General features: G+C 35.3%; 1 protein-coding gene across 1 annotated transcript in view; it reads left to right on the top strand.

Annotated features, from left to right (window-relative positions):
* The window catches only part of LOC117105080 (deleted in malignant brain tumors 1 protein-like), a 38,081-nt gene extending 21,766 nt beyond the window's left edge, over positions 1 to 16,315 (top strand). Inside the window, exons 6-18 of the mRNA XM_033246107.1 lie at positions 89 to 414; positions 1,112 to 1,250; positions 1,575 to 1,829; positions 4,370 to 4,687; positions 5,233 to 5,547; positions 6,666 to 6,986; positions 7,458 to 7,751; positions 8,480 to 8,782; positions 9,211 to 9,387; positions 12,417 to 12,602; positions 13,347 to 13,460; positions 13,840 to 13,951; positions 14,229 to 16,315. Of these exons, the coding sequence (XP_033101998.1) occupies positions 89 to 414; positions 1,112 to 1,250; positions 1,575 to 1,829; positions 4,370 to 4,687; positions 5,233 to 5,547; positions 6,666 to 6,986; positions 7,458 to 7,751; positions 8,480 to 8,782; positions 9,211 to 9,387; positions 12,417 to 12,602; positions 13,347 to 13,460; positions 13,840 to 13,951; positions 14,229 to 14,373 (3,005 nt within the window). The 3' untranslated portion in view covers positions 14,374 to 16,315. The remainder of the gene's footprint in view (positions 1 to 88; positions 415 to 1,111; positions 1,251 to 1,574; positions 1,830 to 4,369; positions 4,688 to 5,232; positions 5,548 to 6,665; positions 6,987 to 7,457; positions 7,752 to 8,479; positions 8,783 to 9,210; positions 9,388 to 12,416; positions 12,603 to 13,346; positions 13,461 to 13,839; positions 13,952 to 14,228) is intronic.
* The last annotated feature ends 1,224 nt before the right edge of the window (positions 16,316 to 17,539 follow it).

Below are 17,539 nucleotides of genomic sequence, written 5' to 3'. Positions count from 1 at the left end.
ATATATATGTATGTATGTATGTATAGAGAAAGTGTGTTTAGAAACAATAAAATATATATAAATATATATTCTTAATGAAAATTTTTAGATTGCAGAGAGCCTCTTGGAATGGAAAACGGAAACATCGGCGATTTACGAATTAGTGCCTCGGGATATCTATCACTACAATTCGCGCCCTCTAAAGCCCGGCTGAATTTAGATACAGGATCAACAAGAGGTGTTGCGTGGATCCCACAGAGTTTTACTAACTCGCAGTGGATTAAAGTCGATTTGCGAGTTCCTCATCTAGTGACTGGAGTGATGACTCAAGGTAGAAACAGAACCGGTGAATATGTCACACAGTATACGGTGAAGTACAGCAATGACGGCATTTTGTGGACTAATATTTGGCGATCAAGATCAGAAAATATTATGGTATACCACTAGATTGTATAAATTTAATCCATCTATATATTTATCATATATAAGAGTGCCTCTGAATACTGATTTATTTTGGTCTTGGGAACTATTCTGTTTTATTGATTTTTTTTTATTTTTATGTGGTGGCTTGTCCAACCATGACTTGGCCTACCACGTATATCCATCGATGTTTGTCCTGTGCAGTTATTGTCACATCTACATGTCCTAGGTTGGAGCACTGGCAAACTTCCCTATTCCATGTCCACCTAGGCCTTTCTCGTGGTCTCCTCCCTCTGACATTTCCTTCCAAGATATTTCTTTGAATATTATTTGCTCAGATTATGTGCCCACGTACTGACATTTCCGTTTATTTATATTTTATGTATTCCTGATATCAATACAAATCTATTTTTATAATTTTGACTACATAATTATTTATAGCCTTTTTTGCATACTCACCAATTCCTTATCTTCAATAGCATACCGCAAAGTCGATTTTTAAGTTTAGGCTTCGATCTGTTTATTGTAGTATGATTCTTTTCCAGAGATGCCATCTCGTGGTTTAGAATAATTTAGATAAGGGCATGTCAGTGATCTCTACTATTGTAGATAACAAAAGGGAAACGGCACTGTTTGACTACTCATGTGCTAAAGATTGTGAAGTAGTAGTTGCTTCTAATCGGCTTTGACATGAAGTACACTTTTTTTACAGAATTTCATAGCAAATACAGATGATAATACGATTGTTACAAACTACTTTGAAGAAGCTGTTACAGCAAGATTCATCATGATCGTTCCAGCATTATGGAATTTACAGATTGCCCTCCGATTTGAGCTCCTAGGATGTGGAGGTAGGAGCGAACGTGAGCTATACAAGTGTGACGTACTTTACGATATAACAAATGCTAACTAAACAACTTCGCATGCAGTATATTTAAATCATTTTTTCTCGCTTAGTGCATCCGTTAAGTTATTCACAGCAATATGGAGTTTTCGCAAGCCTACGAAACGATAACCAATACGGTTACGTTATCAATTGTTACACACCGAATAAATCAATACCAGAAGAAAAATTTGATAAAAATACATATACAGTGCTATGAAGTTTTGGTCGCATTCTATTTAGAATTTAAAGAAATTCGTTTTTTTTGTTTTTTTTTAACTCTTTTCCATAGAATGCTATAACATGTTAGATGCTTCCGACTATCGAGGCTCTAAAAGTACCACAGCTTTAGGTAAGACGTGTCAAAAATGGACGTCACAGTTACCTCATCGTCATACACGTACGTCAGAAAATTATCCAGATTCAGGTTTGGGTGATCACAACTTCTGCCGTAACCCCGATGGAGAAATAACAGCCTGGTGTTATACAACGGATCCAACTTCTAGGTTTGAACTTTGCGATATTGGTCTTCCTGGAGAATATTGCGGTAGGTTTATAATTGTGGTGGTATTTAAACAATGGTAATGATAATGATAATGGTATAATCATTATGATAATAATATTATTATTGTCTTTTCCGCTTTAGCATGGAAAGTAATTGTTTTTATTCTGATTTTTGGCTCTTCTTGCATTAAGCAGAAAATTCATTGTTTTTGTTCTGATTTTTTTTCGAATTTAACGAAATTTGCGTTTTCCAAAGCGTTTCACACTAGTTGCGGCTAAGGTCAAACACAAAGTTACCCTGTAATGCATGAACATTTTTCAACGTAAACTTATATCATTACCGAAGGTAGCCAAAATACACTGACCCCCTCTGCAGGGTCGTGTTCTCAGGCGTAGTGGTAAGAACTCTCGACATCACCCTCGCTATTACCACTGCAGCCATAATTCGGATCTCGAGTTGGTTTTTATGTTTATTTTATTTTCCCTCATAAGGTCTCCCATTTCGGACTAAGATCAAAGACCCAAATTCTATATTCTATTTTCAGTCAAAAAAATAAAAATATAAAAAAATAAAATAATAATAATAATAATATTTATAATAATATTTATAATAATAATAATAATAATAATAATAATAATAATAATAATAATAATAATAATAATAATAATTTAAAAAAACATCACTTCTCATTATGGCAATTTGGAAAAGCCGTATTGTGTTCTTCTAAGGACGTTTCTTCGGACCAATTACCGGTACCAAATATTGCCTCACTCATGGAATCTTGGTCTCACAGCAATTGTTTGACATCACTTCTCATTATGGCAATAAGGAAAAGCCGTATTTTCTGTTTTTACAAGCAGACATATTATCTCTGATTATTATTGTTATGTCCGCCAGGAGGTATATATTTTGAGTCGTGTAAGTTTGTGTGTGTGTGTGTGTGTGTGTGTGTGTGTGTGTGTCACGCTTTGGTGTTTTCGTGTGATCATTTTGTGTACGACATGCCTCAAAAACGGCTGTACAGACATAATTGAAAATTAAAAGGAGTGATAGGTATAACACAATGAAGAAATGATTACATTTCCACAATAGGGTGTGGATGTGAGGACCAGTTAAAAAGATTTTAGAACAAACGTCCTAGACAAGATATTTCAAAAACTAATCAACTGATACGAATGAAATTTGGTGAAAGTTTAACCAAGTTACATGGAAGAACTTATGAAGTGTTGGTCACGATCCAAATTCTGGGGTGAGCTTGATGGTCATTAAAATTTCTATGGTCGTGCGTGTTTCTTGTGTTCAAAATGTCTCCAAAACAGCTGCACAGATCTTAAATGCAAATTACAGGGATTGTTGGTATGACTCAAGAATAAGGTTATTAATTTTTTGTGACGACCCGGAGTAGGGTGTGGATATATAAGAAACATTTAAAGGAAAACATCCCAGTCCAGATATTTAAAAAAGAATCAACCTATTTGATTGAAACATTCGCGAAAGTTTAAGCAAGTTACAGGGAAGAAATTATTAAGTGTTGATGACGATCCAAATTCAGGTGTGCATTTGAGCGTCATTTAAAATCCTAAGGTCCAAAGACCTAAATATCTTTAAAAATAATCAGTGGCTCTAAATGACACTACCCAGAATAGTTTTGTCATGTTTTAATGAAGAAATTTTTAAATTTTGGTGACCATCCGGAATAGGGTGTGGATATGAGGACCATTTAAAGGAAATCGTCCCAGACCAGATATTTCAAAAACTAATCAACTGATATGAATGAAACTTTCGTTAAAGCTTAACCAAGGTACAAGAAAGAAATTATGAAGTGTTGGTGAGGATCCAAATTCGGGTGTGCATTTGAGGGCCAAAGGGTCCCAGACCTAAATATCTCTAAAATGGATCAATGGATAAAAATGACATTTCGCAGAATAGTTTGTCATGTTTTAATAAAGAATTGTTACAATTTTGGTGTATATAAGGACCATTTAAAGAATAAGTGCATCTTTACATTTGAACATGTGACGCTAAAAACCAAATTCCCATATTTCTATTTTCATAATATTTTCATTCCAACACCAATACATTTCTTGCATTTCGTTTGTCAGGTATAAGAGTAAAACGTGCCAGTATATTAAGCCAGAGGATGTTAGGAATTGGCAAGTGTAGGCCTACAGCTGATAAAATAAAAGGCGTTCGAAAAATGAAGTAATTAAATGAAATGATTCTATTTTGGCGTCGATATATGGACCATTCAAAGCAAAACATCACAGATCAGATATCTCAAAATCTAATCAACTCATCTAAATTAAACTTTCGTGATAGTGTACTTTTGTTTAAAGTTGTGGTTGGTGGTTGGAAAGTAGGAATTATTTTATAGAAAGAGGTTGGCGGTAGGCAGAGGTATACTCTCTACTGATGATAATGACGGCGATGCTGATGATAGTGGTGTTGATGTGATGATGTTATTTTAAATAATAATAATTGTGATGAATCTTCCTCGTGAAAATAAAAGCTTGCGAATTTTACTTTCTATCATATCACTTAACGATTTACTTTTGCTGTTGTTCCAATTTGTTTCATTGTAGGAAACGAGGCATTAGTTGTGCGTCTTGCAGATGGGAACACTGAATTAGAAGGGCGTGTTGAAGTGTTTCATAATGGAGCATGGGGCACAGTTTGTGACGATAGTTTTGGTCCTAGTGATGCTAAGGTTGTATGCAGGATGTTAGGGTACGAAGGAACAGAATCTCAATGCTGCAAAAAGTTTGGTCCAGGCAGCGGTGTCATCGTCATTGATGACCTGGCGTGCCTAGGAACCGAGGATTCACTGGAACAGTGCCGTCACAACGGCTGGGGCAAGCACAACTGCCGTCACGATGAAGATATCGGCGTCATATGCAAGCGTAATTAATGTTTACAACTTATAATATTATAGTCTACTAAAAACAATACAATAAATAATACTTTAAACAAGTAAAAGATATAATATTGAAAATGGACATTTCCTCTATGCTTCGCCCTTTCGATATTATATTATCATAGTGACGTAACGCCTATATGGGCTCTCGGAGGCAACGTCCCGTGCCCCAGTCTAGAGGGTCGTTCTAATACAAGAACTCTACTACAGAGCTCTGACATACGGTTCAGTAAAAGACACCAAAAAGTAAGTAAACTAAACCAACTTAACTAGCAAATGATTGATGTTTGTAATGACGCGGCTTCAATATAAGGCAAAATTATTAAGCAAATCTTGTTTTAAATGCATTATCATTTTTTTAATTTTTGAGTAGAACATCTCCAAATTACGAACCTCCCATTTACGAACTCTCGATTTTATTAAACCAGTGGCGTTGATGACGTCATTACGAACTATCGTTTTGAAAAACCACTTTAAAATGTATTTAAAAGTCTTCATAAATAATATTAAATAATCATCTGTGTACTTTAGGACCAGTTCGACTTACTGGAGGGCCATCTGAGTTGATCGGACGCGTCGAGATATTCCATGACTTGGAATGGGGAACGATCTGCAACGAAGGTTTTGACAAGTTCGATGGTCGCGTCATCTGTAGCATGCTTGGTGGCTACAACTACAAGCGCATGCCTTCACTATCTGAGATTACCGGTAAATCGACTGGGCCAATTCACGTCACTAATATGGATTGCAACGGCACCGAAGGAACACTGGATGAGTGCAATCATGATGAGTGGGGTGTTACAACGTGTGGACATGCCGACGATGCTTTGCTAGAATGCGAACGAGGTAAATTAATACCGTAAATGCTCGAATAAGCCCCGGTCTCAATAAGTGCCGCACAAACATGATTTTTTTTTCGCTAAGCGCCACTCTTGAGAGTAATATTACCCCGTGAGTAATGTAATATTTTGAGAAACAGGGATTTAAATACAATGTATACAGTATTAAAATGAATAAATAACACAATGAAGACACAAAGTAGACCCATTTCTCTATAAACGTTTATTTACGATGATGTTGGACCTATGATAGGCCTACCGTATTACGGAAATACCTGAGACAGGTAGCATGGAAACGGGCATGGAAAGCGCCACGGCATTTTTTTTTTTATAAGTGCCGCACTGAAGCCTCCAAATATAAACGCCGCGGCGCTTATTCGAGCATTTACGCTACACTACTTTAGATTTACTTTGAAAGCAATTATAATAATTTTTATATAATTCACTTTTTTAGAAAAGCTGGTTGTTGCTCTAGTGTTCCATGTCACTTGTGTCCTTGCAAGGCGCAATGTATACATGTAACAGATTTGTTGTACGGGAGAAACGGCGGACTCCTCACAGCATTGAAAATTCTAGCTCTACGCCAAGAAAGGATAATGGCATTCCGGCTTATGAGCTCAAAGCTCCGGTTTCGACTTTTCGATATATTTAAAAATGTATCTTTGGAGATCCCGTCTTTTCGATTATAATTACTTAAGACAAGGGTGTATCATATTGATCTAGGTTTCTCACAGTACATCGATAAATAGCACTATTCCACGCTTATGCAAAATAGTATGAAACCAGCTTCCAATAAAATTTGAATTCACAGTTCCGCTGTTCGTTTCTCCCGGTTGGGGTAACTTTCTAACTCTCACATATTCCTCTTAAACGTAAAGCAAATTCATATAAGTCTAGGTCTAAACTTATAATAGGCCTATTACCACAAAACGGTTTAATGTTTATCTCTTATTTTAACATGATTTATATGATTTTAGATGTTTAAACAATCTTTCCCCCCCCCCCCAAATCTTACAATAATTGTGTTACCAATCTCTAGTAACAGAATTATTAAAGTATTTTACATTATTTTATGTGTTTTCGCTTTCTATATATTTATTATTGTATTGCTACTATTGTACTTAGGCCTTCCAGTTCGTCTGGTTGGTGGACCTAGCAAACTAGAAGGGCGTGTGGAAATATTTCACAGTGGTCAGTGGGGCACCGTGTGTGACGATGGCTGGGATTACGACGATGTAGCGGTTGTTTGTAAACAACTAGGCGGGTTTTTGCCGAAAACGTCGAAAGCCGCCAGATGCTGCGCAGCATATGGGCCTGGCGTGGGATCTATTTTGCTGGATGGTGTCCAATGCAGCGGCTCAGAAGCAACTCTTCATGATTGTGCCCACTTGGGCTGGACAACACATAATTGTAATCACAATGAGGATGCAGGAGCAATGTGTACAGGTAGGCTATTTGTCAGTTATTAATAGTACTCTCTAGTTTCTAGCTTAACCATGCATAGCTTCACAATGTGTGAGCAGTGTAAGTGTTTCAGAGTCAGTTGGATGAGAGAAAAATGCATAGGGGTTAGATCTGAGCCTATACTGTATAGGTTTCCGTAGTTTAATGGTATGATACTTGAATACTGTAGTTAGAAAGTTGCTGTTTCAATTCCTGCCGGAGACACTTTTTACATACAACTGGAAGAGGAACTTTTCGTTGAAAACTGTATTATATGGAGTAACGTAATATTGAAACAATGCTGCTTCGTAGCTTGAGTACCGTTTCTACCATACTTATTATGTAGGCGGTTCAATAATATAATTTAAACACACATTGACACGTTATAATATTAGTATCTATACGTAAACGTACAGTATCACCATCAGTATGTATTTAAGTTTTATAATGTTCAACTTTCTTTACGCTTTCTAGACACGCGTCTTCGCAATAATGACGATATTGAAAGCATGACCGGAATAGTGGATGTTTTGAGAAACGGTGAATGGAGCGGTGTATGTTCAACCGGGTTCAACATGGCTGCAGCACATGTTGTTTGCAGTCAGTTGTTCAACACAACTGCAAGAAGTTTCTCTGCAGTTCCAATGGAGAACTATCCAACGACAATACGCAACGTTTCGTGTACTGGAACAGAAACTGCACTTATGAAATGCTCTTATGTCAGTGGATCGTGTGAAACAGATATGATCGTAAAAGTTGTGTGCGCAGGTAATTTACATATTATTTTACGTTATAGTTGAAAACATTCTGAATTGCCTACAAGTAGTGTTAATCAGTAGCGGATACAGTAATAGATGTAGATAGACCAGGGAGATAATTTTAGTGACGGAGGTCCAGACTATTTCAAGTCACTTTATTTGGGGCTGAGGTACAACATTTTATGTCACCTCTACTACTCTAGATGTTTGGAATGATTGTCTGTTATGTTTTCTTTTAATGCCACCGTTGGAACATAATTATCTGCTCAAAAGCAATCGATTGCTTTGACAAGGGTACCGCCCATGGACCTCCAATCTTGGCCCAGGAGCCGAAAGCCCTGAAAAATATCTGAGCCTGTGGTTCTGAAAATCTGATCTAGTTTAACGAATTTTATCTCCCACACAACTAAAACGCTGTCACAAAATTCCATTTATACAGATTTTTTTTTTCCAAAATAACACAGACCACCCAAAAGTTGAATAAGGAGGTCAGTTTGGTGTGTTTAACACTGATTGATGTTCAATAAAATTCTTAATCTTATGTATCTGTGTTTTGGATATTCATCTTGCTTTGAAATTTGGGTATGTAATTTCGTTGGGCATCACTTTCTGTGCCTACGATCAAATTGAACAAGTGATTAGGCCACTTCAGGTATTCTGCAAATTATCTATGATTTGCGCATTAGACTCTGACATAATATAATGGTTAACTATGTTGTTTGTGCTGTTTTCTTTCAGAGGTGCGGTTGGTGGATGGGCCCGCGAATGAACTAGGAGGTCGAGTTGAAATTTTAGATGGTGGTAGATGGGGCGCCATTTGTGGCAATGGTTGGAACATGGAAGCCGCTAAGGTCACTTGTCGTGAAGCTGGCTTCTGTTCCGCAAAAAATGCATTTAAAGGGTTCTTTCCAGGAACAACCGCGTTTGTTTGGAGTACGATTAAATGCACCGGAACAGAAGCAAAATTACGAGATTGCAACAGACGCCTTGGACCATCCCCTTGTACAGGAACATTCGAAGAGGCTGGCGTGACGTGTCGAAGTAAGTACCGACATTGTGGCAACATACTATTGCTTAATGCTCTGGTTGTTCCTTTGTTGTTGCTGCTTTTTTGTAATGTATAAATATTTTCTATAGCGCATAAATCAAAGTATGAATGCGCTGTTATTGAAACATAAATAAAAGCTGAAAAAAAGATGTTTTGAGATGCTTTTTAAAAATATTTAAAAAAGGGGAATTGCGAACTTCAAGAGGCAGGAATTTAATAAACGGCACAACAGAAATGCTCTGTACTGTCACTATAATATGTTAATCGACTAGATGGTGTGTGAAGAACAACTGTGCTGGTGGTGGATTTAAGTAAACGGCTTCACTGACTAAACTTAAAATTACCTATCATTAAAGTACACCTTATTATGTTAGAATATTTCCCGCTAACTGGTGTTTTATTATATATTGGATTATGTTAGGGTCTTGTTTATACCCTGGTGACATATGCAATGGTGTGGTACAGCCATCTAAGGAAGAGTATGGCTTAGGGGATGTATTAAATTTTACATGCAACGACGGCTTCGAGCTGATTGGCACCAAAACCTTGACTTGTACAGGTGAATGTGAATGGGATGCTGCACTACCGAAGTGTCAGAGTAAGTTTAAATAATTTAAAACTCTTTAACTTTTTTGACGTAGTATCATATGAGTTTAAGCTTTTGAAACAAGACAAAACCCCAGTAATATTACAAATAAATAATTATTTTAAATAAGTAATGGGTTGGTACGACAAAGCAGCCACGCAAAACACAGACCAAGTTTATAGTACTCTAAACCTTTAAAGTGGCTGGCAGACTATTTAGAAATTGTTTAGTTTCAATTCTGTAAAGCGTGCGAAACACTGATTTACATCTGTTTTGGAATTGTATTTCGTGGGTGTTTTCCACCTTTATTGTCGTTAAACAATTTGTATTTATATACAATTTTACATATAATCATGCTTATATACAAATTGGATGGATGGATGGATTTATTCGGTGTAAATGCCATGGATAACCCACGAAAGTTTGAAGAAGACTTATTTCCTGTAGAATCCTTCTGGTGGTGATTGCGTAGAACACCGGGAGACAATCTCCTACACTTTTCCGAAGAGTGTACTGCGATCTTTAACGTGCACATTGACCATATCGTACAAATTGAAGCGGAGGTCCAAGAGATCTCCACGTTTCATCGCACACACAATGCCCACACCAGCTTAGACGACTGAGCTAAGCTCCATCTCTCCAAACATAATTAAAATGATTGATAAAGTTAATTTTTAGGTTTATCAATTCTATCAAGAATCTTATTTCAATCTTGGCTTTCATTAGAATATATTTTTTCCATCCCTTCCCTCTATAACATATAAATTGTATATATATATATATATATATATATATATATTATTGTCTTGCTCTTTCATTTTTTTTTTAGTTTAGTTAATCTTTGTATTGACCTTTCCTAAATTCCAATCAACACCAACTGACTAATCAAGGTTTTGTTCAACAGGGCCAGAAGAATACGTAGATGTCCCACAAACAAAACTGCACGCTATGGCTGCCTTGTTGTGAGAGCCTATCGAAGGGCAGGGCTCACTGAATATCCAATATTTTGAGAACTGTTAAGCTCTGTCTACACTATCAAATTTAATTTTAAAAAGCGACACATGAAATGTGATGGAGCAATAATATCATCATGTGATGTATTATAAAACTGAATTATCAAATCCGATTGGTTAGTGTGATTTGTAGTGTTTAATTAGGCCCTATTGGTCAAAATTGTTTTCTAACAAATTTAGCAACTTTTTGACCGACATCAAAAAAAGTTTAACACGTTCAACGTTGTTTGATACAATTTGAAATTATGTTATTTGACGTCATCGTGCCCATATATGGGCACATCATATTTGTTGTCACATAAAATTTGAAGTGTAGACAGAGCCTTAGATGACTCAAATCAAAATATATTTGCTGGACAAGTCCTAACAATTAGTACTATGCCTATAAAATGTAAAATTCTGAAAAAGAACTGCGAAAACGATGTCGAATTATGAAATGTATAGGCTGCACGCACCTCTAATGATTAGTGTGTACATATTTTTACAAAAACGAAATACAATAATGACACATTGATTATTATTGTAGAATTTTGGGATATTTCAGCCGTTTCAAGTTTCGTTCGTTTCTATTCTATTCTTCCTTCTTCCTGTTCTTATTATTATATTGCTTTTGTTTTGCCTAGTCTAGCCTAGGTCCTAAGGTACTAAAACCTAGGCCTCGAACTTAGTAAACATCGTGTGTATTGTATACTCAGTTTATCACAATTTAATCTTCTTATATTCAAGGCCGAAGTTAGATGGTCTCGTGCCAATCTAGGCCACTTTAGATAGGCTTTCTTCATGAAGGATTCTACGAATGGATTTCTTGTTGTGGAGCAGGAAATCATGTTGTCCCTCCCCAGTACCGCGTGAATATAAATCGACGGGAAATTATCTGATAGCTAATGCAAAGTAATATAGAAACAAATTAGTAAATGCCCAAGTTCCATCAACAAAAACAACTGACCATGGAATCGATGGCACCACTTTGGGCAATTATATGCTCTGATTTTAAAATCAATTCACCAAAACTTTTTACATAAAATGTGATAGTGTGGGCTTACCATACTTAGGCCTACTTGGTACTTGGTAATTGCCATTCCAAGTAGGAAAATCTGGTTGTCATTGACTGATAAACAGTTTACAACACCACTGCTAATTTACTTAACTTATTGTGTAATTTATTATTTAACTTAATTAACGTAATAACAGGCTACTTATAGTTGTCAAGTTTATAATAATTCATATAATATACAAAAAGGAAGAAAGGCCTTGAATTCAAATTTAAAACTTGTTTTCATGATCAGTCAGTTCAGAATATTCTATGAAAACAATTCCTGATAAATGGACCTTTCCGCTAAGCTCCGCCCCTTGGATTTTGTTGCTAAGGTCCCACAAGACGGCAGTGTTAAAACATACGCGAACACGTGCGTTTGTGGGACAACACGTGTGTTTGTAAGACGCGCGCGTATTCCTAGCGCTGTTCTGATTAGTCAGTTGTTAAGTTTGATTGACACTTCGGAAAGGTCTATTGTTTTCTCTCAGCCGGGCTGTTTTAATAGCCCTCTTAAGGATAAAAGAAGACGGTCTTCCTGCGCATTTCTTTGGTGTGATGTGGATTGTTTGGATCTTGTAAATGTCATTATTTCCTCTGCAGTGTGCCATCCAATTCTATTGCTGCTGTTGAAAGATATTTTGGATAGGTACTGTCTTGATAATATTGTAAAGGGCCTCATTACAGATAACATATGTCCTAGTAAGGTTCATTTTCTTCATCTTCCGTTCCATCGGTTACTTTTCTGTTGTTTATTAAGGTGTACTGTGATGGTGGGTTAAATCGCTTGAATCTATTTTTTAATGCAACGTGGGAACCTGTTATATGTGGTGTTGATTCTCTCAATTCCTTGTCTTAATGGTTCCACGCATATGGCTTCGAACCAACACATTCAAAAATTGTATTAGGGTTTTTAAGATATATATTTCTCGTACATATAAACTGAGATGTAGTACAGTAACTCAGTTAGAATTTAGTATTGTTTTCTTTTCTAGTTATTATCTGCCACCATCCTCCAGCTTTTGCATTTGCCAAAGTTCATTCAGTAGCGCCAACACTTCCAATCAGCACTGTTGTGTTTTACGATTGTGAGGAAGGCTACGAAGATGTCTCCAGAATGAGAGGCTACATGATTTGCAGCTTAGGTGGTCGATGGGAAGGTCAGCCGCCATCATGTCAACGTAAGTACAATTATATCTACCACTACAGAAAAAAATAAATAAATAATAATAATAATAATAATAATAATAAATAATAATAATAATAATAATAATAAATAATAAGTAATAAATAATAATAATAATAGTAATAATACTAATAATAATAATAAATAATAAGTAATAAATAATAATAATAATAATAATAATAATAGTAATAATAATAATAATAATAATAATAATAATAATAATAATAATAATAATAATAATAATAGTAATAATAGTAATAATAAATAATAATAAATTTTCTGTTAACCCAGTATACTGTGAAAGGCTAAATACTTGTTGTGTGGAAATAGTTTTAAATCTCCATGGAATTGCAAAAAAAAAATAAATAAATAAATAATAATAATAATAATAATAATAATAATAATAATAATAATAAATAATAATAATAATAATAATAATGATAATAATAATACTAATAATAATAATAAATAATAAGTAATAAATAATAATAGTAATAATAATAATAATAATAATAATAATAATAATAATAATAATAATAGTAATAATAAATAATAATAAATGTTCTGTTAACCCAGTATACTGTGAAAGGCTAAATACTTGTTGTGTGGAAATAGTTTTAAATCTCCAGGGAATTGCACTAAAAGCCAAAGACAGCCTTTTGAGCTGAAAGCTCTTGTTTTGGCTTTATATTCATCTATCAAAATATATTATAACTTGTGATTTTTTCCCGTCCTAAAGCAATTAAAAAGGATGAGCCTAGTACTACACCTAAAGTGAAGACAAGTCCAAAAGCTACGAAAAATCCAGAAATAAATAGAGGGGATACCGCGGCACGCACAGGAAAAAACGAAGGTAGGTATAAATATGACTACGTAATCATGGTTATTTTAAAACAGACACGTATGCATAGTCAGTAGATTTTTAGATGAAAATTCTATTTTGTATTTACATAATGATGATGATCATGCACCTTCATCCTGACTATCATCTTCATTATCATCATCATTATCATCATCATCAACAGCAGCATCACTATCATCGACATCATTATAACATCATCATCATCATCGCGATCATCGTCATTATTATTATCACCATCATCATCATCATCATCATTATCATCGTCACCATCGTCATCATCATCAGCATCATAAGCATAATCATATTCATAATCATAATCATCATCATATTATTATTATTAATCACCACTCTATTTTCGTCTTTTAAATAGATTCAAATACGAATTCAGCGGTGATTGTTGGACTAACAGTATTTATCGTTATTCTTATTCTCTTTATCTTGATTGTGGCTGCCATCGTTTTAATCAGGAAGAAAAACGAACGGTAAGGCTTGGTTTACATTTAGAGCAATTCATACGAGATCACCTTAGCGCAAGTGACGAGCTACGACGAGCTTGCGTTCACACTGGAGGACGCTGATGCGTTGACGCAAGCAATGCTGCTATATGCCTGGTAGCTAAGCTTTCCTAAGCTACGTATAGTGTAAACTAATACTAAGAGTTAATTTCAAGTTAGGCTGCTCAGTTAAAGACTGATAAAAAGAAAGTTATTTCTGTTTAAGATGTGTTTAACGAAATCTCTCATTGTATTGTCTTCACAGAAACCGTATACCTCGTGCATTCACCAATAAAAACCCGGATGTTGGTGTACCTGATATCAACCACGATAAAGATGATACGCCTTTTTGCAATTATGAATTCCAAAACAACGACGAAAGTGACAGATCAGTGCTTGGAGGCCTGTAAACAAGAGTATTAGAAGAATTTATTACTCATTTTGCCTGTACATTTCTGAAGAACATATTTGTTGTTAATAAATTTAGTGCTTATAAAAAAAATATTGTAATTGAATCAAGCATAAAAATATATCTTCATATTTAATAGAATTTACTCTGGAGGAAATGTATCGAGCATCCATGACCGTAGTCGTACCCCGTAGGTCTAGTTACAAAAGACAGGCTCTAGACGAGCATACTGTAGCTATTTATTAGTTTGTTGTGTGATTATAAGAGCCATTGGGATTCCCTAGTGTACATGAAGCATTTTAAATTTCGTCATGCATCGGACACGATTTAATTGAGAACGCAACACGATGAGGTGAGCACTGTCGGTGCTGTTCTTCAGCGGCCGAACCAGTGTGCGCTCAGCTTTACCGTTGTGAAGCATAGTGAGAATATTACATATTATATGTATATGTTAAGCCTAAGAGTTTTGTTGTGATAGAATCTTTTAGCGCCGGGCACACAATGCACCGACGGTCGGTGTCGACGCGATTCAATTAAGAACAAAATTTGACAACGTGTACGCAACAGATCGTTTTTTTTTATTGACGATCCGCTCCGACTTCTACCGACAATCAGCAGACGTAAAGCGCCCTCCTCAGAATGCTAAGATGGATTACTGCGGCCGACGGCCGTACGACTGCCGTCAAAATCACACAGTATGTGCCCGGATTTAAGCCGGTCCCACTCGTTGCGATTTGGCTACGACACTTGCGACTACACTTTTTTGAACATGTTAAAAACCGCAATATATTATACGTTTCCATTATGAGTACTGGTATTTCTGTCGTGCTGTATACACCTTTCATACCTTCACCAGCTCCCGCGCAATAGACAATTTTAGACTGAGACAGCTTGTAGTAAGCAAAATCGCAACGTCTGAGACCGGCTTTAGTTTAAACGTACCTGTGGTTTAAAACACACTCATTGTTAAACTGAGGTTAACAAACCCGTGAAAAATATTAAATCGTTATGCTGTCATTCTATGACATGAACGAGAGAACAGGTTAAGATTATATTTTTGATTTATTAGTATTAAACGACTGCAAGCAAACAACTCCAAGAGACACGCTTATCCCGTTTATGCTGCTCAACGCCAGCCAATTCTAAATGATGACTTTGTCTGCTCTGTATGCCAGCGTCGCTGCCGTTCACGTCTCGGCCTGACCAGCCATGATAATAATGATGTTAATAATGGTAATAATGATGAAAATAATAATAATAGTGATAATAATAATAACAGTGATAATAATGATAATATTAATAACAATAATAATAATAATATTAATTAAATAAATAAATAAAATGTTAAAAAATTCAGAGAGAAAGGAGATCTGTCCGACGAAACTTCCCATGTATTCATGATTAAGTATTTCTTGCTGTAGGTTCGATGGATTAAAAATAATTTAGTGATTATTAACGTGGTTTAAGATTAGTTTAAGCTTTTTAGGACTCTATTTATTAGGACTTCTGAGGGCATTTGATTTTTTTTAACCCGAGGTAAGTGTAAGCTACACAGTTACTGATTTATGGGCTTTGAAAGACTCCCTAAAATGTCTTTGTATTCCGGTTTGATTATGGTGTTCATTAAGTCATCAAGATGCAGAAGACACGAGAATAGCTAGTGTAGGTAGGTCCCTCTGGTGTAGGTTATATAGCCTAGTCTCTTGTGGAGTGATGACATTCGCCCCGACAAAAATTCATTTACTGCAGAATATAATTAAAAATTTTATATGAACCCAGTGAAATTCCACTGTACGAATTTGTTGATGGAAAACCTGAAGGCTTAGTCACGCTTTAATAAATGTTCCATTATTGGAATGAGTTATAAAAAATGAATGTACTTAAGTAATAATTACTATATATCAAGATTTGTTATATAATAAATGTGCGTAATTTCAATGTAATCACCGTTTTATGAATTCTTGGTTTGCAAAAAAATGAATGCACTTAATTAATCGCGTCTCAATGACGTCATCCCAATCACGAGTCTTTTCTTTTAAATAGTAACAAAACAAAAGCCGAAAACATTCTATAGAAATTAATATTACTTTTCAATATGAATAAAATATTAGAGAAATCAACACTATTTGTCATTATGAATAAATAATATTGCTCTTAAACTTAATTGTCTCATATAAAACACTTTAAAGAATTACCTGAATAAATAATAGATTCATCAAAACAAATTTAGTTTGATTTTAATTCACATTTACACTAAAAATACGAAGAGCTTTTACTTACTGCAGGGGTCTCAAGTTGTGGAAATAAAATATTCGGACAGAGGTTTGTGACGCGTATACTAGCTAAAACATGTGTAAAAGTAGTATACGCATGTACAAACTTCCTGATGATGACATAATTAATGTCGAAATATTGAATCCCAACACGATGGCGTGTATTTCAATACTTGGAGTATGTATTATACTTTCTTATCTGAGATTAATCAGTGGACCTTTCAGTTTCATGTACAAACTTGTCGCCGTTTTTACAATAATCTCGTGGAACGAATGTAGCCTAGATTTGCTGAATGCTGTTAATGGTTTTTAGAAACACCAAGAACAACCCACGAAAATCAAAACACATATTTCAACATTGTGCCGGTTCGGATCACCGTTAGTATATTCCCGTCCAGAATTGTCTGCATAAGAATGGGAAATTTAGCTTAACCGTAAGCGTTGTCTACACTATCAAATTTTATGTGACAAACAATGTGGTGTGCCCATATATGGGTACGATTACGTCATATTACATATTATCAAATTGTATTAAAATTGAAGCTGAACGTGTTCAACATTATATGATTATGTTCCATCACATTTTATGCGACTTTTTTTTAATGAAATTTGATAGTGTAGAAAAACCGCTTTATAGTAGTGAAAAAAATTTAAAATCCCGAGGAAATCCAGGAGAATCGTAAATTTGGGGAGAAAATGTGGGAGATGACCCAAAATTACGTAGACTCCAGGCCAATCCTGGGGACTTGGATTGGGTTGGGAGCTCTAGGTTAGACTAGGCCAATTCCTCAAAGTGGTCTATGCAATGAAGTATGCCTTATTAAGAGTGAGCCCTCTATAGGCTACATAAAGACTAAGGACATATGAGCCTTAGAGAGATGATAATCAGATACC

The sequence above is a fragment of the Anneissia japonica genome, unplaced genomic scaffold (genome assembly GCF_011630105.1).
Source record: "Anneissia japonica isolate Jap-2015-1 unplaced genomic scaffold, ASM1163010v1 scaffold640_len1575945_cov177, whole genome shotgun sequence".
Taxonomy (NCBI): Eukaryota; Metazoa; Echinodermata; class Crinoidea; order Comatulida; family Comatulidae; genus Anneissia; species Anneissia japonica.
This window is presented reverse-complemented; position numbering and strand designations above follow the sequence as displayed.